The sequence below is a fragment of the Malaclemys terrapin genome, chromosome 1 (assembly GCF_027887155.1).
Source record: "Malaclemys terrapin pileata isolate rMalTer1 chromosome 1, rMalTer1.hap1, whole genome shotgun sequence".
Taxonomy (NCBI): domain Eukaryota; kingdom Metazoa; phylum Chordata; order Testudines; family Emydidae; genus Malaclemys; species Malaclemys terrapin.
In genome coordinates, this window is record NC_071505.1 from 195,892,450 (window position 1) to 195,918,967 (window position 26,518).

The 26,518-nt window shown below is 41.4% G+C and overlaps 1 protein-coding gene across 1 annotated transcript in view; it reads left to right on the forward strand.

The window, feature by feature from the left end:
* Positions 1–26,518, forward strand: part of UMODL1 (uromodulin like 1) — a 69,930-nt gene that overhangs the window by 21,417 nt on the left and 21,995 nt on the right. The window contains exons 8-15 of the mRNA XM_054004838.1: positions 780–1,034; positions 3,312–3,424; positions 7,004–7,223; positions 11,214–11,351; positions 11,945–12,718; positions 15,739–15,996; positions 16,495–16,607; positions 25,059–25,272. Of these exons, the coding sequence (XP_053860813.1) occupies positions 780–1,034; positions 3,312–3,424; positions 7,004–7,223; positions 11,214–11,351; positions 11,945–12,718; positions 15,739–15,996; positions 16,495–16,607; positions 25,059–25,272 (2,085 nt within the window). The remainder of the gene's footprint in view (positions 1–779; positions 1,035–3,311; positions 3,425–7,003; positions 7,224–11,213; positions 11,352–11,944; positions 12,719–15,738; positions 15,997–16,494; positions 16,608–25,058; positions 25,273–26,518) is intronic.

Here is a 26,518-nt window from a genome sequence, read left to right on the forward strand (position 1 = left end):
TGACTGATGCCACAGTCTTCCATTCTATGTTGAGTGTCTGCATGAAAACTAGGATCCAAGCTCTGCTCTGATTTACACTGCCCTGATGGGTAGCATTTGGCTGAGGAAGTGTATTGGGAGAGCAAACTATAAAATAAATAAAGAGTACATGCATATAGAGAGACGAGGTGGGTGAGGTGATATCTTTTATGGGACCAGCTTCTGTTGGCGAGAAAGACAAACTTTTGGGCTTACACAGAGCTCTTCTTCAGGTCCTTTGTTAGCTCGAAGTTGGTCCAGTGAAGGATATTACCTCACCCACTTTTTCTCTCTAATATCCTGAGACCAACATGGCTACAATAACATGTATGCATATAGTATATATGATAATTATTCCAAAGGTATTGAATTCAGTTATTGATTCCTAATTCTGCAACCCTTATTCAAGTTGAGTGGTATTCTACTCTATGAGTAGTACTATTGAGATTGCATTTACATCTGTCATTCAAGCCAGTGTCTTATTGGACAGATATCTGTATTTATATAGATCAGTCACAAATCCTGGAGACAAAAAAAGGAAAACAAATTGTAAATGTATAGCTAATGGCTCCAGTGGGGCTACTTGTTCGAGTACGATATTACTCAATCTAAAAATGGCAGAATCTGGTCGTTTATTTTGCAATGAGCAATTTTCACTGTATTGATCAAAACAGTATATGTATATAATGGATTTGGAGTACATCATCTCTTAGAAAAAAAGTTCCTTTCACTTTTGATGATGCTCTCCTGTGCTATCATAGGCCTCTCTTCAATTGGAAACCACCGAATCGTCAGTGTTACCAGCAGCAGTTTTGAAGTATCTTGGAGTGTAAATTCTACTCTGAACCACACGTTCCAAGTACAAGTGTACAAGGGCAAAGAGTTGCTCAGAAATATGGAGACTACAGAAATGAAAATGGATGTGTCCGGGCTGGAAGCAGGTATAAAATACACAGTGAAGATCAGCTATGAATCTTGTGGAAAGAACATTGTCTCCTATCAAAATGTCAAAACTGGTAAATATCACCTTAGAAATGTTGCATTTCTCACAACATCTCTATCCTGTGATGATTCCCCATGATACCTTCAGGACCCTACCTTTAGCTTTCTTCCACTCACACATGCTCTCTTCCCCTTACCCCAATGCTAGTGTAATTCAGATAACCAGCCAGCAGGGGTTGTGTGGAGCTATGTGGCTCTTTTGTTACGCAGCTGGTAAAGGGAAGCACTTGCTTCCTGACTCAGGCAATTAGAGACATAAATCTAACCTAGAATGTGGTGTTGCCAGTTGGGCAGTGCAATCAGCTGCCATTGCTGCACTGCCCTTTTTTTCCAGTAAAGATAAATTGTGGGGGAGGTCCTGCTTTTGTCTGATTTAGAGCTGAGTTGAGAGAGGAACAAGGAAGTGAAGTGATTTACTTAGGTATAAATCAGAGGCTTCTCTGAGAATATTATAACTGACACACCTGCTTGAGTGAAGGCCAGATTTTGGTGAGCTAGTTTGCAACAGATCAGGATTGACGTACATTGGCAAGAGCTGTATAAAGAACCTTGCAGAGGCTCTGCTATATTACAGCTAGTTCCATCCACTCAGCCAATGCTGCTACCCCCTTGCTTTCATGTGCACGAAACACCCTCCTAAAGTTTAACAAGATACAATTTCTTTGTTTGAATGAGGTCAGTATTTACAGTTATATGAGTTAATGAGCCTCACAGTCCAAGGCATAAGCTGGTCCTTAGCTGGGGTGAAGAAGAAATTTCCCCCATGGTAGAGCACCGCTTAATTAGCTGCATCATCATGTGGGTGTTATACCTGGCTCTGAAGTATCCAACATCAGCCAATTTTTTACATAGGATATTAGGTGCACTATAGGTCTACTGAAGTTTTGCTGTTCCTTTGGTCTAAAATTATTTCCCGAGATCCCACATGACCTCTTAAATCCATCAGTAAAAATCAGAGCTGGCCAGAGGTAAACAATTCTGTTTCATGATGACTTCCAAAGTTTCAGAATTTGTTTTTGTTTCATATTGGAATGAGGACAAAACCTTTGGAATGTTTTCACAAAGTGTGTTGAAAAGGTCAGGTTTTTGATTCTTTTCATTCTGGTTATACGTGATCAGAGAGCCCTGGACCTCAGAAACCTTCCCAGCAAAAAGCTTTGTCAAATGTCTCTGAAAAATATTTGGGTTTCAACAAAAGAGAAAATTTAATCAGAAATGTTCCAACCTGTTCTAAGTAAAATATTTAGTTACAGCCATTGTAACGATGTTGCTAGTCACTTTTTTGTAGGATTCTTCCCTTTAATCAGATAAGGAATGACAATGGTTTGACTCTGTAAGGAGCTACCTCCCTTATCTCTTTTGGAGGAGAAAATAGAGGTTATAGTGACTGAGGAAATATACATACATCAGTCAGATATGAAGGTAAAACCACCAAAAAAAGAAAAAGGTCTCAGCTGGAGACTGAAAGTATCTATCTTATCTATGTTACAGGGTAAAGCAATTGCTACAGGCTCGCAAGCTGCTGATTTCAGATAATACACTATACATAAAAGCCATTATTGTTTGTTAGGCAGTGGAAACTATATGTACTTTGTTTTATCTTCATTTTAGGAATGCTGTTAATACCACACAGCATAATTTCCAATGACAAGTTGTGATGACCTGATAGGAACCCAGACCTGGATTTAAAAACACATTGGAGAATTTCTAGAAGCTTGTCTCAATCTTTAGAAGATCAGTAACAGAAAACTGTCTCTAGTTTCTTGGTTTAGCATTAACACTTAAGTAATATAGTGGTCCATTTACTTCATAGTAGTACTAGGTTATTGGACAGAGAATCTCACCTTCAGCACTAAGTATTTCTCCAATTATATTTTCTTTTCTAACCCCCCCTGCCCATTCTATTACTTTCTACACTGATTTTCACTGATTTGGGGGATAGATGGGTCTAAAACAAATACTTGGATACAAATTCTAGATCGAACTTCATCTAGAACTTCATCTGTTACAAAACAGATCTGAAAACTCCTAGGGGTTAAGGATTAAAATCTAAACTTTTCCAAACTTCAAAGTGTTCAGATTCAGGCCAGATCCTCAGCTGCTGTAAATCAGAGGAGCTCCATTGACTTCAATGAAGCTATGCTAATTTACACCATCAAGGTTCCACTTCTGGTCCTCAGTGTTTCAGTCTGCACCTGAACCCAGATCTGAGGTTTTGATTCAGGTACATCAGTTTTGATCAAATCATTTCCTCTTCTCCTTTACCTGTATTTTAATATTGTGTCTTATAGATGCCCAGATATTTGGTGTTACAATAAAGATCCTAAACTATAACTTCACTGAACATTTCCACAACACCAGTAGCTCAGAATATCAAGAGTTTTCAAGACTGTTGCTCACAGAGGTAACACTAAAATATATGTGTGTAATTGTTTTTAACTTGGGATTTACTTAATGTCTCAGAGAAGCTTGTACACATTTACAAAGTCTGGTAAAAATCCTCAGGCCATTTCTTTGGACCTTCACTTACAATTGAAAGAAAAGCTGTTGGCAAAATAAAAAAGCAAATCAGGGCCCTGACCTGGTTACCACTGAAGTCAATGGCAGTTTTTCCTTACAGACGAGTGAAGGAAAAACAGTGATGCAAAAGGGTCTTCTCTACTTCAGATTTTTATATTGATAAGGAATTTGCTGCAAGTTGATCTGAAGATTTTTAATGGATCTCATGTGGCATGGGCTTCTTTGTGTTATGTTTTCAGCAATTTTTCACCTATTTTCAGAGCTCTTTCTCCTTTAAGCAGAGGTGGTTGGGTCAGGATTGCTTCTAATACCTCATTAGATATTCACGTACTGCATGCCATGAATCTAAGGTGTTGTCAATTCATCAGTCATGAACTATGAAATAAATAGGCTTGAGTTTGGTTCCAGATATGAACTTCTACAAAGAGTGGGGAGTTTCAGATAGGGTATTCTGTTTTAGTTCCATCTTATAGAGATGGGACTTCATTGTGAAGTTCAGATCTAAATACAAGCCCAGAATTTCCCAAAACTAAAGGGGACTTGGGCCCATTTGTACATATAAAGTTCAAAAAAGACTGACAACAAAAAGATTGGACATTCAGGACCACATTTTCAAAGGAAGATACAACAGGTACATTTGCTTACCTAAATGGACATTTGCTCATGCAAAATGGGTAATTGCTTGCATAAGTGCAAGATGTAGGTTTCTGCCATGAATACTCCACCCTTGTGGTAGAGGGCATTTTTGTGGCTCTGTCTATCTGACTCAAATGGCAAAATATTTTCAACATCATCCCAAGCCACAGGAAAATCAGAACTCAGACCAGTCAAATAGTTTGTTCAGATTCGTGAACATTTTGAGTGAACCATAGCTCAGTTTGAGCAAACTTTACCTGCTTTATGCTTTCTTATACAGTCATAGAGTTTAAGGCTAGAAGAGACCCCAGATCATCTAGTCCAATGTTTCTCAACAACTGGTCCATGGACTGGCACTGGTCTCTGAGATCTTCCTGGCCTCCCTCCCAACACCTGCACACTAACCTCATATTGTAAACTCAAAGTGAAAATGTTCAGGATCATGCTGAAATCAAAGGCTAAAACCTGGAAAAAATTGTGCTCACGCACCTGCAAGGCAAAACTGCTAAATGTAGCACACTCTAACACTGACATTAGTGCACTAGATTCATCCCTCGGATAACTCCGTTGGCTCAGGATATGCATCAACTTAACTCATTGCTGGGAAAGCATAATATATTTGTTGTGTTGGCTTTCAGTCAGTTCATCCAAATAAAATTGATTTATATAAGCTATCCATTTTTTTAAAAAGTCAATTTTGTCTTGTCCTAGTCTCAGATTTTTTTGTAATTGGATTCCACTGCAATTGGGTTGGGATTGTGTGTTTCAGATAAACTGCAGCCTGTGAGGGTTTCAGTCAGGTCACATGGATTTGAACAGGTGAACTAGGGACAAACCAGCAGACGAGAGCTCTAGAATTGTACCATATTGGCATCAAAAGTTTAGAACACAAAGTCACTGGGACGCATACAGGCCTTGTGCAAGTGAGTTCAAGGCTAATGAAGTCAGTGAACATAAGAACATAAGAAAGGCCATACTGGGTCAGACCAAAGGTCCATCCAGCCCAGTATTCTGTCTACCGACAGTGGCCAATGCCAGGTGCCCCAGAGGTAGTGAACCTAACAGGTAATGATCAAGTGATCTCTCTCCTGCCATCCTCCTCCACAAAAAGAGGCTAGGGACACCATTCCTTACCCATCCTGGCTAATAGCCATTAATGGACTTAACCTCCATGAATTTATCTCGTTCTCTTTTAAACCCTATTATAGTCCTAGCCTTTACAACCTCCTCAGGCAAGGAGTTCCACAGGTTGACTGTGCGCTGTGTGAAGAACTTCCTTTTATTTGTTTTAAACCTGCTGCCCATTAATTTCATTTGGTGGCCCCTAGTTCTTATATTATGGGAACAAGTAAATAACTTTTCCTTAATCACTTTCTCCACAGCACTCATGATTTTATATACCTCTATCATATCCCGCCTTAGTCTCCTCTTTTCCAAGCTGAAGAGTCCTAGCCTCTTTAATCTCTCCTCATATGGGACTCGTTCCAAACCCCTAATCATTTTAGTTGCCCTTTTCTATTTTGCTCATTTGAGCCAGGGCTCAGTTTGATCTGTAGCATCATTGCTCATTAGACAAGACATTTTTCAGAAGTGCCCAAGTCCCATTTCAGAAGTCACTTAGGTGCCTTAATCTCACTGAAAGTCAATGAATCAATGAGTCTTAGGCTCCTAAGCACCTGAGTGACTTCTGGAAATGAGACAGGCTTCTAAATCACTTAGGAGCTTTACATTTTTTTTACTCTAGTTCAGTTTCATAGCAGTGAACAGCTCCTATCCTTGGGTCCAGAGGGATCAGTACAGAACTCAGGAAAAGGATAGGACGATGGATTTATGCCATCTCTGCACTCCCTGATCCCAGCACCTGCTGGGGGCTGATTTGACCTCAGATGTATATTAGACCATCTTAGAGCTGCTGTAACTGGGATCAGTCCAGTAGTTTAGCACAGAATGCTCCAACCACTCCTTCTCCCCAGCATGCCTGTGACCTGGTCCTTACTCTTGGGGGAACAAAGGAGGTTGGTTATGGATTCTGGCTATGCTGTCCCTAGCGTGACCAGACAGCAAATGTGAAAAATCGGGACAGGGAGTGGGGGGATAATAGGAGCCTATATAAGAAAAAGATCCCAAAATCGGGACTGTCCCTATAAAATTGGGAGATCTGGTCACCCTAGCTGGCCCAAAGGCACCCTGGCATTCCCCTATGCCAGGAGAATCCCTAGCTGGCCACCTAGATCAGGACTGAAGCTATTTTTTTTACCTAATTGGGGCTTAGGAGTTGGCCCAGAATCTGAAATGCTAATTGACCCATCTCCACTCTTATTACCACATATCAAATCTTTTAGGGCTTAATTCTCATTTACCCTGTGGCCCTTTGCACTGCTCTGGCAGAGCAAATAGGCCTTAAGGTGGGTATAAATGACATTAACTCCTTTACGGTGTCAGAGTGGTGCAAAAAGGGGCCCTAAAGTAAATGAGAATTAGTCTTCAGAAACCCATTAGTGCTTGACAGCAAGGGCACTTACACAGAGAGAGGTAGATATCATAGCTTTGAAATCTCTTCTTGGACACTACAAATATTCAAAATGTATTGATTCTCTGTTCTTAATTCATGTTATGGCCTTCCACTGTGTTGTGGGTGTATTAGACTCATCTGAATTGCTCATTTTTTGCTGATTTATATCACAGACTGGATGATGTTTTTCTATAAGTGATATATATAGAATATATATATATATAGAGAGAGAGAGAGCATACATGTTAAAATTTGTAATGTGCTGCTTTAATTGTGTTCTTATTGTATTATCAACATTTCTCTCACTTTTTTCAGATTGAAAACTCATTTCCACCAAATATTTCTATATTATACAAAACTGGGAAGCTGAAGGTGCAAATTGAGTCCCTGAAAGCTGGAAGTATCATTGTGAGGCTTAGAATCATTGCACAGGACCCTGAGTTTCCAATAGATGTGTCCACATTTGCTCCTATGCTTTCTTCTCTGTATAGAAGCTCAGTGTTTTTGGTTGATCAGCAGAGCGCCTCAGTAGAAGGTAGAGCTTTTTTAAACAAGTAGTATTTTCATAACCTGCAATAGCATTTACATTCTTTATCAAAAATACTTTACATAGAAAGAAGGTACAGTATTAAGCTGTCAGCAATAGTGTTGTAAGGAAAATAGTGAAATCAGACCTCCCTTCACAGGCTTCGAACTAGAATGGGCCTCTTGCAACTCTTTGCCCCTCGGCCCAAGTGGCTAGGGGAGAAGGGATGGTGGGTATCTTATGCCTCTATGGGAATCCTTCCCTCTGTTTATGGTGAGTGGGTCCTGATGTGGGAATGAGCGGAGCTTGGATTAGCCAGTTTCCCCCCTCCCTCTCTCCCTTCCTCCTCTGCTTTTTGTGGGATACTAGGAGGTTGCCATCTAGTGGATAGCTGAGCGTTGTGTGTGGATTACTATGGGTATGTGAAAGACACATCCGCTCTGGAATACCGTATATTCAAGGCTGCTGCTGTTGTGTTTGATCCAGATTTTAAAAAATGTAATCCAACATTTCTGTGATAAAAGTCCAGCCAGAGAAATTACCTGATGTCATCCCAGTGAAATGAGCTAAGGAACTGTGCATGGAATTTATGTTGCAGTAATCCTCTTTTGATCTACAGTACCCACTATTTTCTCTAATCAAATGGTTGTGGCATCAGGTTTCAAAACTGACAGAGCCCACCAGAGTTCAGACAGCTGCCAAAGGCAGCAAAATCGGTGGTTGGCTCTCTGAATAACATGTCCTATAAAAGCTTATTTAGCATGGTCAAGAAAAATACCCTTCCAACTTGCAGATCTGGGTGGATGGAATTAATGAAGAGACAAACTGTAGCTGAAGCATATATTGATCACATGTTCATCTGATACAATCTTGCAAAGTGATAATGATATGTGCCAAAATACGTCATTGGCGTGTTTGCCCTTTGCTGCACATACATTATATGGGAATTTTGAGTGTGAAGGGATGAGGGAGGGCAAAAGTTCTAAAATGTTTTAATTCAAAAATCCAGGAGAGTTCAAGTAACATTCTTACCCAGCAGCAGTTCCCCGGAATGGCACAGAGAACTACTCCACTCTCCTGTATAGCTAGAAAAAGGCTTATGTTTCTTAACTCTGGACAAACATTCATTTATCAAAAATGTCTGAAAATTAAATGCATAAAATAAAGCTGAAAACACAGGGAAATATTTGTATATCAGGCTTTCCAGCTGTATCAAAACTGCATCTCGTAACGATTCCTGAATAGCATGGCCATATCTCTAACTGGTGTAATCAGTATAGCTCCATTTCTATGAATGAATCTACACTGTTTTACATTAGCTAAGGATAAGGGCTTGATTTGACACAAAGGGAACTTGGCATCCCTGAAACAGCACAGTTGAAAAAATCAGGAGGGCTAATATAGATGAAAGTACTGGGGCCATAAGCATCTTTCTTTGGGATCATATATTATCATTATCTATTATGTCTACTGTGGAAGTGCCTAATAGATTAACCAAGAATGATTCCTCATTGTCCTAGGCATTGTACAGTCAGAGAAGTAGGCAGGCCCTGCCCCAAAGAGCTGACAATCTAAATAGATAAGATAGAAAAAGAATACAATATGTATGTACCCTTACATATGCAAATATAATGTACCAGCAAGTGAACAAAGTGATGGCCTGGAAAGAATTATTTTTATAATTGTTTGAGTGGGATGAGGATTAGTTGGATGAAAAGACTAAGGCCAAATCTACACTCAAAAATTAAGTCAACCCAGCTACATCTCTCAGGGTGTTAAAAAATCCAGACCCCTGAACAATATAATTAAACTGACCTAACCCCCACTGTAGACAGCACTAGGTCAGCAGAAGAATTCTCCCATCAACCTAGCTATTGCCTCTCAGGGAGGTGGAATAACTGTGCTGATCGGAGAACCCCTCCTGTTGTTGCAGTGAGTGTCTACACTGAATTGCTATTTCAAGTGTAGACAAGTCCTGAGGAAGGGAAAAGGGACACTGAAGTGAGGGGTAATAGCATGGGAGGAAAGGGAGGAGGGAAGTATGGAGAGCAGGTCGAATGATGCTGATCTGAAAAGACTGGGGGTGGAGTGGGAGACGGTTGGTGCAAACAGCCAATCAGCACAGGACAAAGAATTTAGCTGCGGTAACTGTTACCTCATGGACTAAGGCTCTCAGTCTTGAGGTGTAAGGGAACTGGCATACAGGGGGCACACTCAGCAAAATGACAGGAAAATCTCACTGAAAATCCTCATGAGTAATGGAATGTGTAAATTATTTTATAATTAGAGAGGAAACATCCTTCTAACAGCATAAAACTCTATCAAAAGTCACAGTGGGCCCATGCTTTGGTAAAACATTAGTGAAGATCTTGCATTCCTCATGGTGTGGTAAATTGTGGTACTTCAGCACCCTATCAATGGGGTTGGTTTTTCAACTTAAAAATGGATGTGAACTTTGGATAAATAAAATATGGCAATTAGCTCATGAGTCTGAAAGAGAGAGAAACAAAATGTCACCTGGGTGGGCAGTACCGAATGAAGCATGTGCTCAGGCACAAAGACAAATGCATGCGTGCACACACACGTTTCCTCTTCTATTTCTAGAACAGAAGTTTCCTTTGTTATAGAAAAAAATATCACAGTAATGAATAACTGTACATTTTCAGAACAGGAGCCTAAGGGTATGTCTACACTACACGGCTTTTAGCAACATGGCTGTGTCGCTACAGCCGTATCAGTAAAAGGCGCGCAGTGTAGCTGCTGTTTGTCGGCTTTCCTGCCGACAAAAAACTTCCACCCCCAATGAGCAGCGTTAGTGTTGTCTGCAGGAGAGTGCTCCTGCTGACAAAGAGCTGTTCACACTGGTGCTTGTCGTCCGCAAAACTTTTATCTTGGAGGGGGGAGGAGGGTGTTTTTTGAACACCTCTGAAAGACAAAAGTTTTGTTGTTCAGTTGCCAGTGTAGACATAACATCTTAGGCTATGTTGAGCAACTCAATTTTCCAGTCCTTTGATCAGAGTGATTTGTAGCTGGGACTACTTTTTCAGTATAGTCTTTTTTTCCAAGTGAACAAGTGCTCTGATCCTGTAAAGGTTTAGCCATGTATGAGTAATCACATTGAACTTAGGGGACTACTTACATATGTAAAGTTAATCACATGTTTACGGGTTTGATGGATTGGGGTCCAAGTGTTCATGAAAGATGTCAGAGAGAACACACTGGAGAATTAAGTCTTATATTTAGCCACATACATAGCACTGGCCGTGGTGGTGGAAGCTTTTTCCACTTTACCATAGCAGAGCTCCCTTAAAGCATTTTCTTACATACCCAATCCATGGTCTCTCTCCTGAGACTGCCTAAAAGGGTATCAGCTATGCCACTAGATTTTATGCTACTGCTTTTACAAAGACACTTTTTTTTTTTTTTAAAGAATGTGAGTTTTCATCCTTAGAACTGCCTCGTTCAAGAGTGTTCCCTGTCGGCATCACTTCTTCCAAATAAGAAAAAAATAGATCAAAAGTCTGTTTAAACCTAAGTACATTTCCAGTGGACTTGCTGATCCAGATGCATCCTTGGGTTGTAACTTCATTGGTACATGAAATCTCATGAGATGTGGTAAACTGAATTCAGTGGATTGTATGATCTGAAGTAACTTGTTTCTCTGGTGTAAATACACATTGTATTTTCTAATGTCCAATCAACTTTCTCTGGTTTAAGCTTACAGTATGTCTTATTTTAAATCTATGAAAAAAATCTAAAGAATCCCCTTTGCAAAAATCTTTTCCTGGCTAGAACACCCTTTTTTTTTTAAATTTTGATCTGCAAGGATATCAAGATCAGGCAATGTTCCGAGTCACTCAAAACTTGGATCTCAGATAAACTGTGAGGACTGAGAACTATTTAAATAAGTTCAAGAGTATTTTGTCATTATTTCTAGTTATATCTCAATTCAGCCAGAAAAGAGATTGTTTTACTGACACTTTGGTTTTGGCATTACAGACTGGGACGAATGTGCATCTCGTTCAGAGAATGACTGCTGTATGTATGCAGAGTGTATCAATTTAATGGGCTCATACATGTGCAGATGCAAGACAACCATGGATACCAATCCATCTCGGCCTGGAAGAAACTGTGAAGGTGAGCATTTAGTTTCTTTTTTCAGGAAGAGCTGGAACACATCATTTCGCCAGCTCCACTTTATTTTTATTGTCATCTACCATTTATATAGTGCAGAATGTGTGCACAGTACTTTACACATGTATATAAGGCAAGGTCCTTTCCCCAGGAGCATACAGTGTACCATCTCCTATGCTCAAGGGCCTGCATTGTGACTACCATCCTTCCAGGAAGGGAGAACCGGGTAGATCTCCCTTTGGAACCTCTCAATAGCACTCCTTAATCAGCCAGAAGGGTGGCTTTTGAGTAATGAGTTCCTGTGCATCCCAGGAGCTAAGTGCTCTCCTCACTGGTGATCCATGTCCTGCTGACCAGAAAAGAGGGAAACCAGGAATTGAATCTGCTTCCTTTGTGTAGCAAGGCAGAGCAATAAACCACACTACTAGACCCTGTTCTGAGTAGCTTATTGGGTAAATGTGTTAACGAAATACACACGTCTTGCTTACATAATACTAAAACAATCTGATATATTTTAAAATAAAATAGGGAATGTTCTAATGTTTTATTCCTTCGGTTTGAACGTCCATTTCAGTGTCATAACAATTTTGTTACAGGTGAAATTGTGAACCCAGTTACTGAAATGATGCCCCTAAATGAATCAGGCAGGCCAGAAATACCACCTGAAACAAGTACTGGACTGCATGCTTCACCAGCAATCACTGAAATAAGAACAATGACTACTCTCAGCTCCAAGAGGAGTACCATATTAAATATGCCTACTGTGCTGCCATCAAGTGGTACGCAAGCGTCAAGCAGTCATTCTTCCATCAGCAGTCCTCCAGTCACTCAGAGACAAGACATGACATCGTCAATTGGATTTGAAAGAAATAATAGCACAATTGGTATGGAGGGTCCAACAACCATCAAAACACTAGTCGTGGTGACAGAACAATGGAAAGATGTAAGTGCATCACTTGAAAACTCTATGGAAAAGACTTTAACTGGTGCACCACAGCAACTGACTACTGTTACCAGTGCGTTCAGGGATGCAACCAGTCAAGAGCAGCACACTTCACCATTGCCCATATTATCTATGGTTTCAAATACAACTTCTGCCATTGTGAGAAATAAAACTATAGGAGAGACCCACAAACCTCTCCAGGTTCCTGAAGCAAGTTCTCAGGATGGCTCCAGTACATCCCTGCCTACTACAGAAAACCCTACAATTTATACTCTAAATTCTACCCTTGATGTACATGAAGAGATGGGAAGAGTTAGCAACTCTTGGTCTGAGACACCTCCTAAAGAATCATTCTCAGTGCCACCTGTTTCCCCTGACTTCTCACCACCAGCTTTCAGTGCTACTACTTCCCCGAACACAGATTGTAGTAAGTATGCATCACAGCACTGTCCTGCATGCTCGGTAATTGTTCACAAGAAGAAGTCAGGGTTCTGAAAAATGCATAGTTGTGTATGTATTGGGGTATGGGATGGGACTGACCAAAATTTAGTTTGTCTTTCTGAAATATATATTTTCTTGTAGGCTTGGCATTATTCTTAGGTGCATTTTTCTAAATAAGCATGTCAGAACATTGCCAAAATAACTGAACCTTCCAATGTTTTGATAGTAGTTTCATCAATTTGTAACACTTTAGAAGTCTGTCCTCAAAAACAGTGAGGTGACTCATGTAACACCTTAAATGTTGCTCCATTTAACATTATGATAAACCTCTTGGTCCACAATGATCTGGGGAGGGATCCTCTCTCTTGCTATGACACTTTTTGTAGGCTGCAGCCTACAAAGACTATTGAAGTGTCTTTGCCACCTGAGGGAGTGTTTCCATGGCACAGGAGAATGTAGGATACCCATAGGTTGAGGGGCCTGTATAACTTGGTGTGTGTGGGAGAGATGGTCTGATCTTGCACTTCCCTAAAAGTTGCCAGTCAGGAAAGGGTCAGCCGGACTCCTGAAAACCCCAGCAAAGAGGGGAAGTGTGTGGAGATCTGAGAGCAACTTCGTGAAGACTTCTAATGAGGAGTGATTAGGGCAATGAGGAGGCATGATCTGCCTGGATCTAGGGAGATGTATTACAATGGTTCTTATGAATTTTCCACCTTTTTGATTCAGCATTTGGATCTGAACCAGAGTTGGGGGTTGGATAAAAATTCAGGCCTTAAATTCTAATTATGGTTGTGTCTGGATCTGAATGTCACCATCTGCAAGTATTACATTTATTTACTTAATGTATTATCGAGTTGTGCCTGACCTGATTATTTCTGGTTGGCGCAGCCACTGCTTTCACCAATGTCTCCTGCTTTTAGCTTCTAATGTCCTTTCTGAAAAGGAAATGGAGGGTCAGTGTAGGCTTCTGCTTTACTGAAGCCTCTGCAGCCTTTTAAAAGGAAATGCTCACTATGAGTGGTAGTGGGGCAGGCAATGAAGACATTGCAAGTGTCAGTCTCTTCATTAGGGCCAGGTCACTGGATTGAGCAATGTCTCCTGTGAGGCTACAGGCTGTTTTTCGCCTTCCCTTTTTAATTAACATAGTAAACTCGGAACATAAAATGCTCACAATTCACCCTTTGGATATAAACAGAGAATAAAAGTGTCTCAACCTCACAGGAGCTGGTGTTTGAAGTAGCAGTCGGGAAAGGAGTGCAAAGCACGGGGTTATTTTATAAATAAAGGGGAGACTGTACAGGCTTTCAGCACCTTCTAGTAAATAAACAAGATTTTGCAACTTGGAGGTTCTGTGTTGAGGCCTGCCACTTCCCTCTGGCTCTGCACGGGTCTCAGGGCTGGCTGTGTTCCTCCTCACTGGAGATATTGGGAAACACCTCGCTCCCTATGCTTCTGGGTCCAGGCCAACAAGCAAACTGATAATAAAAATGCTGTGGTGGCATAAAGGAGCACGTGTGCTGCTTTTACTTTGCTCAGGGAAAATGTTTATATCTAGGGTGACCAGATGTCCCGATTTTATAGGGACGGTCCTGATTTTTGGGTCTTTTTCTTATATAGGCTCCTATTACCCATTTGCTGTCTGGTCATCCTATTTATATCAGAAAAGAAAGTAGAGCCACCCTTACTCGCCAGTATGGCTGCTGCTTGCTTCTGCATTCCACCTACTGTGCTGCTACTTCATCTTCCCTAGTCTCTCCCCTACTCTGTCTTAATCACCTCTTATCCATCATCACTCACTATCCATTATTTGCCCCATTCACTTTCCCCAGCCCTTCCTCTGCTTCTGCACCTCTCCTCATTATGCACACTCCAGCACTAACCACTCACTTACCCCCTCATTTCTACCATCCATCCTTAGCTTCCCCATGGCTCCCCTCATGTCCACTATCCATTTCTCCCCTTAACTCACTGCTACCTTGGGGTTTGTCCCACTGTCTTTCTCAACATTTTTCTTCCCTCTTGATCTCTGCCTGTCTCTTTTTCCTTTTACAGTGTCTATTTCCCCCCATGTTATCCTTTCTTTTACTCCTTCTAAATCTGTCCCTTCCCTGACTCCAGCCTCCAGGCCTTTCTGCCCCATTCTCTTCCTGACACCTTCCTGTCTCCTGCTCCTTGGATCTCCTGCCTTCCCATCTCCTCCACTTCTATTTACTCTATTCAGGCTCCCTACCTCCTTGGGCCTCATTTTATCTCTTGGAAACTCTCTCCCACTTGTTCCTGGGATCCCACCCTCATCGCTCTCTGCCACTTACCACCACCAGCCCCCTCTCCCCAGTCCCTTCTAGTGCTTTGTGAAGCTGCCTAGCACAGCACACAGGATGTTGGCTGGATGGCTGCTTCTCCTACCCTTGCTGCCTCCTCTGAAGATACTGAAAGCCAAGAAAGGGGACAGCCAAGGGACTGCTGCTAGCTACTGTGACTGAGAAGAGGAAACATCATAACAGCATCTGCTGGCTCGAGGCAGGAAGTACAGGATTTTTGAGGAACCCACCCCCCTGCTCTGTGTGTCAAGGGTCCCATAGCATCTCCCTGGTGCAACATCTCTGCCCTGGAGTTTACCCATCCAAATACTCTCCTAATCTAATCTTGCTCAGCTTGCTATCGGTACAGGCTTTAGGCAATATTAGACTTGTTTTATTTGTTAAAATTTACATCCAGATATTTTAATATTGAAAATTACCTAAGTAATGGTCATGGAAGTTAGATACTTGAACATGGCTAGCCTTTCTAGGATCCGTTCCAAGGCTGCAAGATGAACTGCAGCAGACACACTGAGTAAAAATGCTTAAATTCTAATCTATCATTTAATTTTAAAGGCATTCCTAATGCATCAGAATCATTGTAGAGTAAAGTAGAGCCCGCTTCAATAGTTAGTTCTAAAAGAGATGTGGTACTTTCCCCCCTTACCCCAGAGGTTTGATTGATGATAATTTCTTTTCTTCCCAGTACCTGTCCCAGCTCAAAGGATTATTTTCTCCGATGTGACTAGCATCAGCTTTCATGTAGCCTGGTCCACAGATTCTGCACTGAATCCTGCTTTCCGATTTCTACTGCTTCAGGAAAACCAGCTAATATCAGAGGCTAAAATCCAGAGCACGAGTCTGACAGTGCCAGGGCTAAAACCTGGGATCTTGTACACCGTTGAAATAACGACAGAAGTTTGTGGGATGGAAAGTAAACCAGCACGCCAGAAAGTAAAGACTGGTAATTTCATTTAGAAACAACTCTTATGGTTGCTTCTTAAAGGGTCAGCTCTTAATGCCACTGAAATCAATGGGGGAAATGGACTTCTATTTATAAGAGAGCACATGGCCAGGACAGGGTTTGATGGACATACTAAAGATGATTTAGTGGCAGCTGTTGGATGTGTGGACAGGTAGAAAACAATGGGCTGACAACGACTGCAAATTTAATAGTGGTATAAAGTCAGCACTTGAGGCTGGCATGGAATGGTACAATTGATACAAATCATGTCTTGTGGATCTCCTCTCTTCCCATTCATAGGCTCGTGACGTCTCTGTAGCAATTACAGCAGTTGCTTCTGTGGGAAAGTAACACTGGGAAATTATTTACATTAGTTTGACCCAATTCAGCAGGTAGAAACTAGGAGGAATACCTACACCATGTGCCAGACAGCTTTCTGCAGAACACCAATGGTCTGTGAATCACATTCTTCTAAATAACTGTTTTCTGATTTTGCAGCTGTTCAAAAACTGAATGGATCAGTAAGAATAACAAATGTGAAATACACTGCAGGCTTGAACAATGCAAGTAGTGAAGAGTATCATAACTTTACACAGCTGTTTCTTGGTGAAGTAAGTTGATTTAAAATGGTCATTATTTGTACATGGGCTTCATAAAATGAGGAATATGATTGGCCGATACATGTGCCATACCTGTATCCCCATATACCTAAATGAATTGAGACCCACTGATTACATTAGAAAAAAGAGGAAGCATGGTGCAGTGGTTACAGCATGAGCCCAGGAATCAGAAGTTTGGGAGTTTATTCCTGGCTCTCTGTGCCTCAATTTCCCCATCAGTAACATGGGGATAATCAAGCAAACTTCATTCATAGGCGTGTTTTGAGGGGCTAATGAATATTTGTGAAGCACTTAGAGATCTTTGGACTGCAAGGCACTATATCAATGCAATTTAATACTGTTGTTGTCTTTTCTCAGATCCACTCATGTCTGATATAGTAGAGATTTTTATTATTCTCCTGTTTCATATCCCCTAATTTTACAACCTATTTCTCCCACCCTTTATTAAGTCAGCTTTAATATCACATTTAATTAGGGCACAGAATATCAAATTGCCTTGGAAGATCTATTTATTTCCTTTAACAGTCTTGTAATTCAGAGGGACTTCTTTTGAAGGTACCACCCTCCTTTTCTTATTTTTTGGCTAATCCATCAATTGTTTGTCTTTGTTGTTCCTTTTCACATTTATTCCACAAACACCCAGGTCCCTTTACATTGGAAAGCCAATGGACATGTTCCAGCTGTCTGTCTCCTCTCACAAGTCTACATTACTGATACATTGCTAGGGAGATTAATACTGACAATGATAAATTTGTGATGACCATTCTAGAGCTTTTCATCCAAAGACAGCAAAGCACTTTACATCCCAGAGATGGCTGTATTTCAGGGATACTTAAAGTGGCAACAGTTTAACCATGCCCAGGAAGAGTTCAGGATAGAAAGTGAAGAATGCTTTATGCAGCATGAAAACACAGGAGAATTTTGATAGAGAGAGAATGTGTAAGGTATAAAATAACTTCCCACTGTTGCTAGTTTACACCTTCCCTATGTGCAGTCAATGGGTCCCAGCTTTCTTGAAGCTGTTTAGGCCTCAGGCTGACAAATCCTAGCAATACCTGTTCAACAGCTGTAAAATGAAAATGACATGCTCATGCAAAGTAAAAATGCAGCAAGCATCTACTGACCTCCTTCTTATTCAGCATTGTTATATGTTTCAGGCTATTTTGGATATTAGAACCTTAATCAAGGCCTTGTCCCAGTCCCTGTCCCTTTCATATTTTATTAAAATGGATAAAATGAAATATTTTATCTTTATACCGCATACAATCAACTTCTCTGCTCCAGAAAATCATTGATGTAAGTAGTTTATCTTTAAAAAGATTAGGTAGCGGAATTAAAGTAAGACTGATAGCAATGTAAGCTAGGTCACACTGTTACCCAACACTCATGCTTTAGGCTTAAGTTGATCACCTGTGAAAATAAGGAAATAATTGTTCCTTCTAACAATACTACTGGCCAGGTGTATTATGGAGTCTTTCCCATCCATCTGTGAACCATTGGACATAAGCCACTGCCCGAGGCAAAATACTCTTCCTCCTGATAGAGTGTTCTGACAATTCTTGTGTTCCTATCTGTCAAAGAAGAGAGAGTCTGGAAAATCTTTACAATCTTCTTTTCAGGATGTAAGGGCCAGACCTTGATCCCATTAAAGTAAATGGGAAAAGTCCCACTGATTTTAAGAGCAGACTCAAGCCCCAGTTAAGTAAGCTTTGCCAGAAGGTTTCCTTAAATCTGTTTTATGGAATTATGTCTTCGCAATCCACATATATTTACTTATTTGTAAAAATCACCATATTTTAAAAAATGAATGTAGTGCTTCATAGAGTGCTAGATTGACAGTGCTGGAGATTGAAATCCTGTTCATGTTACAGCGTGGAGAAAAGCAAGATGTAAAAGCCTGAATTGACAGATTGCACTGTCAATGTCCAAGCTAGCTTCCCCCTGCTGTCCTGCCAATGCACTTTGTAACAAGGTGGCTTGCCCCATGGGCTGAAGAGCCTGGGGTTAAGCCAACCCTGATTACGGATGAGCCCCACCTGAGAGGAATCTGGCAAATCCAGTACGAAAAGAGCAGGATGTTGCAGTTACCCTTAGTACTCAATAAATTGGACCTCAGGAGGGGATTGTTTCAACTACCTTTGAACTGAGTGTGGTCTTAAAGGGCCCTGAAGAGGGGGAAACAGAGGCAGGGTGCTGTAGAGCAACCTTTGGCCCTGGCTTGGAGGAATTGTCACTGGGAGTGAGAGGGTAATTCTGTCTCTGGGCATGTTCCTCAGCCTCTCTGAGACTGCCAAGAAGGATGGCAGTTAGTGTCAGTTGTGGGGGTGGTTTGCGTGATGTGGACTCAAGTCTATTAGTGCTGCACTAGGTTGCACTTTTCTTCCAGTTGGCCCCATCTGAAAATGCAGTAGGTGAAGACAGCAGCAATGGGGGGCAGAGCCGGAGGTGGGAAGGATTCGTACACACCATCCTAAATAGCAATAGCCTATTCTGTTAAAATAGCCTCTTACTCATTTTATTATCAGTCTCCAGGGTTTCATTGCAATTCTAATTCTTCCCTGCTCAACAGGGCTCCCTACATATGTGTCTAGAAGTGCCCAGATTAGCTACTGCCTGTATTGCTAGCATTTTGCCCTGGATCTATTGGCAGGGTGGCTATTATCTCTAACCAGCACGCTTCAGAAATTACTACTGCCTTCCACACAGACAGCCACTCCACTCTGAACCGATTTCTGTCTCTTACCCCTCAACAGCACTAAACCTCCAGTCACGTTACTGGGGCTCCTTTAATTTCACTAGCATTTCAGCCTGGCTTCCCCTGGCTCCTCCATGAGGGCTACTTCTTAACTTTGGGTTTATCTCCCTCCTGGTTTTCTTACTTTACTAAAGGGGGTTCCCGTCTCATGTTGTAGCTGTTAGTTTGCTAGTGTTTTCCTCCTCTCTTGTAACTCTTCTTTTGGCACTAATGTGCCTTTTCCTTTTTACCTTTCAATGTACTGTACTGCAAGTGAAGGTGTAATTGTAGCACAGCTGTGCTAGCTTTCATCTAGCTAGCACAGGTAACAATAGTAGTGAAAACCCAGTGGCATGGACTTCAGGGTGGGCTAGCCGACCCAGTACATTCCCATTGTCCCCAGAGGGCTATTACTTGGATAGCTAGCCTGTGCTGAATCCTATGCCACCACATCTACGCTACTGTTGTTACCTATGGTAGCTAGATTAAAGCTATCATGGATATGCCTACCCGTGCTACAATGACACCTTCACTTGCAGTGTAGGCATATCCTTTACCTGTTCTATTTAGGAGTTCCTGGTGTTTCCTTTGTACCCTGATCTAACCAGCAGACCAAATTCAGTGATGAATCTGTTTGCATGCCACCTGAGGCATGCTGCGCATATGCTAAGAAGACTGAAGGTATTATAGCTAGATTTATTTCCTGGTAGTAAAACCTCAAAGTAGAGGGATGGATTTTCCTTTTTAATATAATTATTTCTTTTAAAAAGTCAGAGAAAGAAATTTCCTTTCCTTTTATATACCATGGAGCTCCCTCTGCCTCCCGCTTTTATCACACATTATTTTAATGGTAGGGCATTGTTAAGTCATTCAGTAATCTGAAGAGAGAGGCTAGTAGTGTCACCTAGTGGATAACTATGATGTGAACATAACTATAATGTTTTCCAGGTGCTTAGCTCTGAATAAAATAAAATAAAAAACCCCTCCATTAAAATGGAGTCCACAAAACAATGCTAATTGTGAGAAGGGAATATTGTTGAATGCTGAGGAAGGTCCAAGGGAAGATTGCAGACATACTTAATGGCTGTAATTCAGACAACAAATATGAAAGATAAAAATTTAAGGCCAAAATCTAGCCTTATCTTTCATGATGTTTCAAAGTAAAGGGGAGAAAGGCCCCACCCCACTGTTTGGCCAAGTAAGACTTTCTTGGATTTTGAGTCCAGGTCTGGTGTGGCACCCTGGATATTTCTTCCCAAGAGCAAGTAGGTGGGGAATGGGTGAAGCCTGTCTCTACCCCCAATGCATTGGAGAGCAGAGCTGGACTAATGGGAGGGGAGAATCTGCACCCTGTAAAATGTCAGTTTACTCCACTGGCCCAGGAGCAAGGGGGGAGTAGGGAAGGAATTGTGGCTGTCCTGGACAGCATAGCTGTGTGCTGCCACTTACTCGTGGCCGTGCCTTTCCCAATCTAGCCCTTAATGGAGAAATAGCCTGAACATAGCAAAGCTGCTCTTTGTCTACCTTGCAAACATTGATCTATGAAATGCTGCTCACTTGAGAGCTTGATCAAGAGCTTGATGGTCTGACATGATCTGAGAACAAATTGTGTCAAACCAACCTGATAGCTTTCTTTGACAGGGTAACAAGTCTTGTGGATGAGAGGGAAGTGGTAGATGTGGTATATCTTGACTTTAGTAAAGCTTTTGATACTGTCTCACATGACCGTCTCATAAACGAGGGAAATGCAACCTAGATGGAGCTACTATAAGGTGGGTGCAAAAGTGGTTGGAAAACCATTCCCAGAGAGTAGTTATCAGTGGTTCACAGCCATGCTGGAAGGACATAACAAGTGGGGTCCGATTCTGGGTCTGATTCTGTTCAAATATCTTCATCAATGAGTTAGATAATGGTATAGAAAGTCCACTTATAAAGTTTGCGGACGATACCAAGCTGGGAGGGGTTGCAAGTGCTTTGGAGGATAGGATTATAATTCAAAATGATCTGGACAAACTGGAGAAATGATCTGAAGTAAATAGGATGAAATTCAATAAGGACAAATGTGAAGTACTCCACTTAGGAAGGAACAATCAGTTGCACACATACAAAATGGGAAATGACTGCCTAAGAAGGACTGCAGAAAGGGATCTGGGGGTCAGAGTGGACCACAAGCTAAATATGAGCCATCAGTGTAACACTGTTGCAAAAAAAGCAAACATCATTCTGGGATGTATTAGCAGAAGTGTTGTAAGCAAGACACGAGAAGTAATTCTTCCACTCTACTCCGCGCTAATTTGGCATCAACTGAAGTACTGTGTCCAGTTCAGGGCACCACATTTCAGGAAGGATGTGGACAAATTAGAGAGAACCCAGAGAAGAGTGACAAAAATGATTAAAGGTCTAGAAAACATGAACTATGAGGGAAAATTGGAAAAAATTGGGTTTGTTTAGTCTGGAGAAGAGAAGACTGAGAGGGGACATAACAATTTTCAAGTACGTAAAAGGTTACAAGGAGGAGGGAGAAAAATTGTTCTCCTTAACCTCTGAGGATAGGACAAGAAACAATGGGCTTAAATTGCGGCAAGGGTGGTTTAGGTTGGACATTAGGAAAAACTTCCGAACTGGCAGAGTGGTTAAGCTCTGGAACAAATTGCCTAGGGAGGTTGTGAAATCTCCATTGGAGATTTTTAAGAGCAGGTTAGACAAACAGCTGTCAGGGATGATCTAGATAATACTTAGTCCTGCCACGAGTGCAGGGGACTGGACTAGATGACCTCTCGAGGTCCCTTCCAGGTCTAAGATTCTATGATATAGGAATGAGGGAATTTAAATAGAGGATCTTGCAAGCAAAGGGCAAGAATTATTATTCTGAGACTGTCTATGCCATGAGTTAGAGGGGTGATTCCCTTGCTCACATACACATACTTGAGTTACCGTGATTATAAATAGCAGTGCAGCCATGGTTGCGTGGACAGTAGCAGCAGAGGCATGGCTTAACCATGCCAAGTACAGTCCCACCTGAAACTGGTAGTTCAGTAGTTAGCCCAACTCAACCGTGCCTCCACTGCCACTACCCATGCTACTGCAACTACATTGCTAGTCATACTCGTTCTAGCTTGAGGAGAGCTAGCAGGAGTAGATGTGCACAAGCAGGGTAATCATCCCTCAAGCAATGAAACCTCAAGTTCTAAAACTTTGGATATTTCCTCCTCTTGGCGTTCTCATTTGAAGCTAATGGGAGTGATGTACGTGCATCAGGAGGACAGTGCATGTCTTAGGTTTGTCCCAGCGTTTGTCTGTCTTGTTGTCATCGAGTGTAAGCTCATTGAAGTAGGGACTGTGTCTCACTCTGTTTGCACAGCACCTAGCACAGTGGGGCTATGAGCTTCTTTCCACATTTGCTACTGTGAAATAAATAACAACGATAGACAGGATCGGCTCCAGGGATTTTGCCGCCTCAAGTGGCGGGAAAAAAAAAAGCCGCGATTGCAATTGAGATCGGCGGCATTCTGGGTTCAGCTCCACCGCGCCGGTTTCTTCTTCGGTGGTAATCGGTGGCAGGTGCTTCCCTCCGAGAGGGACCCGCCGCCGAAGAGCCCGACCTGCCTCCCCTTCCCCTTGGCCGCCCCAAGCACCTGCTTGCTGGGCTGGTGCCTGGAGCCGGCCCTGACAATAGAGAACTGATTATAACAAGGTACCTCACTGTAGAATGTGAAGCCTAATTTTAGGTATTCAGATTTGAAAATTTTGGTGTAAGTTTATTTCCAAATGTGAAAAATATCCTAGGATTCACTGACACAAATAAGTGCCACTGAGAGCTCACAGTCTGAATTCAGACATGACAAAGCAAGTGATGGTCAAAATCAGAAAAGAATACAGGCGGGGGGAAAGAAACACCAGGGATACTATTATCAGCTTCTGAAGCAAGGACGAGAGGAAAATAGGGCCCTTTATGGACAAATTCAGTGCATCTAGATATTACAGTAGTGGAATATTAGAAATGTCTGACAGGCAGATAGAAACAGCAGTTTACTCAGCAGTCAAACTTTAAAGAGAGATAAGGCTATGTCAACAGTTTACAGTGTTTCTCTCCCATATTCGTTCTGCACATCCTTTGCACATATATTGTGAAAGGTTTTTAATCTATGATAGATACATAAAATATTATCAAACTAGCTGACTTTCATATCTTTGTAGTTAAAGTTATGTGATGGATAGTGGTTTTACCAGTTTTCCTCAGCACAAAACTTACAGCCTCTCTCAGAAACTCTGTATTATTGTTGTAGGCTCCTCCTCTGGAACTCAGTGTGGTTGGGATGGGTCATCTCAATTTACATTTAAATTAGTAGAGGAAATAAATTGGATGTATTGTCTGCTCTCTCTTGTTACTGGTGTTCAAACTCTTTAACCATGTGGTAGTATCAGTAGTAAAGCATTGCATTCACATAGTGCTTTCCATCCAATGATCTCAACATGCTATTCAAAGTTAATTAATTTTCAGCCTCATAGCCTATCTAGAGCTTGAGACACAGGTCAATATTATCCTACGTGGAATATGTAGGGAAGCTAAGGCACAGAAAGGTGGAACAGCTTGTCCAAACACGTGCAGCAAATCAGCGGCACAGCCAGAAGTAGAACTATGAATTCCAGTCATGTGGACACAAGACCATCCTTCTATCCAAAGTAGTACAAAAGGTTGTTGCTATAGCCTAGTGATTGTGGAGGTTCAATAGTCACTGGGAAAGGCTGTATTTTCTCTTTTCAGCCCAAGATAAATTCCAGAACATTTGCATATCGATTAAGTGTTTATTATAATTAGTCATGATCAACTGCCCTAACTGAGGTGCTCTGAGGCTAAATATTCACATTCAGATTATTTTAGAGTTATTTTCTGACCTGGCCACAAGGCTGTCAGGGAAATGTGGGAGCCTGGGACGTATGTCCAGGTGGCATTTAGGATCTGCAGCGATAGTGCAAGACTCCCCATGGAAGACTCCTGTGAAACATTTTTGAGTTAGTCTGGGCTGAGGCTGCATGGAGATACTGAAAGCATGAGAAACTGTTTTTCTATTTCCCCTTTGATTTGATCATTGGGTACAGATGGAGGCCAGATTTACTCTTAATAATACGTAGAGGAACTTTCTGTACCAGGCTTGCCCTCCATGGAGATCCACCCTGAGGGAGGGCAGGGGGTGGTATGGCTGCTACATTCACTTAGGGTTTGTGCTGCAGGAGCATCTGTAAGATAGGGTTGAGGTTCCATAGGAGATTGTTGGCAGATACTGCTGCAGAGATGCCCACTCTGCCCATGCTGTCTCTATAGCCAAAGCCTCTTAGTATTGGGCTGCACTGTCTCTTTAAAGGCCCCTTGATGGAAGGAGCATTGAGACTGAATTGCACCAATGGAATCTCTCTCCTTGGCAGGTTAAGTGTTACCAGGGACCCCTGCCAATATCTATGCCTACCTCCTTCTGTGTATACCCTGAGCTGAATCATTCCTGTGTTTTATATTCACAGTTAAATACATATTTGAGCCAAACAGCGGTATTCGGAAAATTCAGTAGTTAAATAAAAGCCCATTTTCTGCTGTCTCTGTCCTGAACATGAAGCACGGTAGTTATGCATAATGTTTGGGCATTCTGAGTCACAGTATATAATTTAATTCATACTGTCTGCCCATCTTCACAAGCATTATATTTTGATCACAGGTACGGAAATCTCTGCCTCTTAACTGTCTTCGGGAAATGGATCTTGGTTTGATAAAAATGCTGATAACTAGTATTACTAATGGAAGCATAGTGGTAGGTTTCGATTTACTGACTGCAAAAGACTTGGATATCCACAACCTTTCCACAGATTTTCATGATGTCTTTAAAAATAGTTCCTATTTTACAGTTGACAACACCAGCCTCTCCATACGTGGTAAGGTGCAGTTTTATATCACTGTAATTTTTCAAAACTAGCAACAGGATAAAACCTGTCTTTTTGTTTGTGATTTAGAGAGTACAGCATCTGTGAGAGTGCTGGATGAAAATCCCATTATCTTTTCCTTAGAACTTCTGCCAGTTCAGCTCACGAGCTCTTTCAGAGAACTTCAAAAGATATAAGAAGAACAGGAGTACTTGTGGCACCTTAGAGACTAACAAATTTATCTTAATCTCTAAGGTGCCACAAGTACTCCTGTTCTTCTTTTTGCGGATACAGACTAACACGGCTGCTACTCTGAAACCTGTCAAAAGATATAGTGAGATATGTGGTGTAGCAGAGCTCAGATGTAGACCCTCAGTTTGGTTTAACCAGGGCCACTAGTTATTGTACAGTTTCCTTCTTCTTATAGATCATTGAAAAAGAAGATAAATAAGACCAGTCCATTGATAGACTGCAGTAGAATCCTTTTTTATAGAGCTCCTCAAATTGATGTCTCTGTATAAAATCATTTCTAATCCTTCTGCTGATGACACATCAGCAAGTTTAGTATCTATACCACAACATGCTTATCCAAATAATATTGTTCTAACCTCTCAATTAGAATTGCAGGCAGGACAGTATGGAAAACTTTACTAAAATAGATTTATTTCATCTGGTGCATTCTCCTTGCCTGCCACACTTACAATTGTTTATCAAAGAAGGCTATCGGTTTTGTCAAACATTCTGTGTCCTTTATAAAGCCATGCTGCATACTGTTCATCAAGTTATTGTTTTCCAAGGGCCAGATTCTACCAGCCTAACTCACATTTCAGTGGGACTACTTGAGAGTAGAGTGCTACTCATGTGAGTAGACGTGGCAAAATCTGTCCCAAAGTAATTAGAAAAGGTCAATCTGTTATTATTTGCCCCCATCTTTCATTTGGTTAGAATAAATGAACAACAGTCTCCTGTAACTTTCTTTGCTCCTTCCTAAAGACATCCTTCTCCAACTCTGGTTCGTACTGAGATATGTTCTGCCTAAACACTCATATTGAGTTGTTAATAACGGTCTTCAGCAATTCCACACTTCTGATACTCTCAGTTACATTTCAATCTGCACACTGCAGTAGATGGCCCTTAGTGTTTCTTCTCTGAAAGCAGTGCACCACAAGTCTACAAAAGCTGAGTGCAGGTTGGATATTTCTATATCTCTTTGGATTTTTAGTGCCCATTTTTGGCTGTGAAGACTCATTTTAAATCT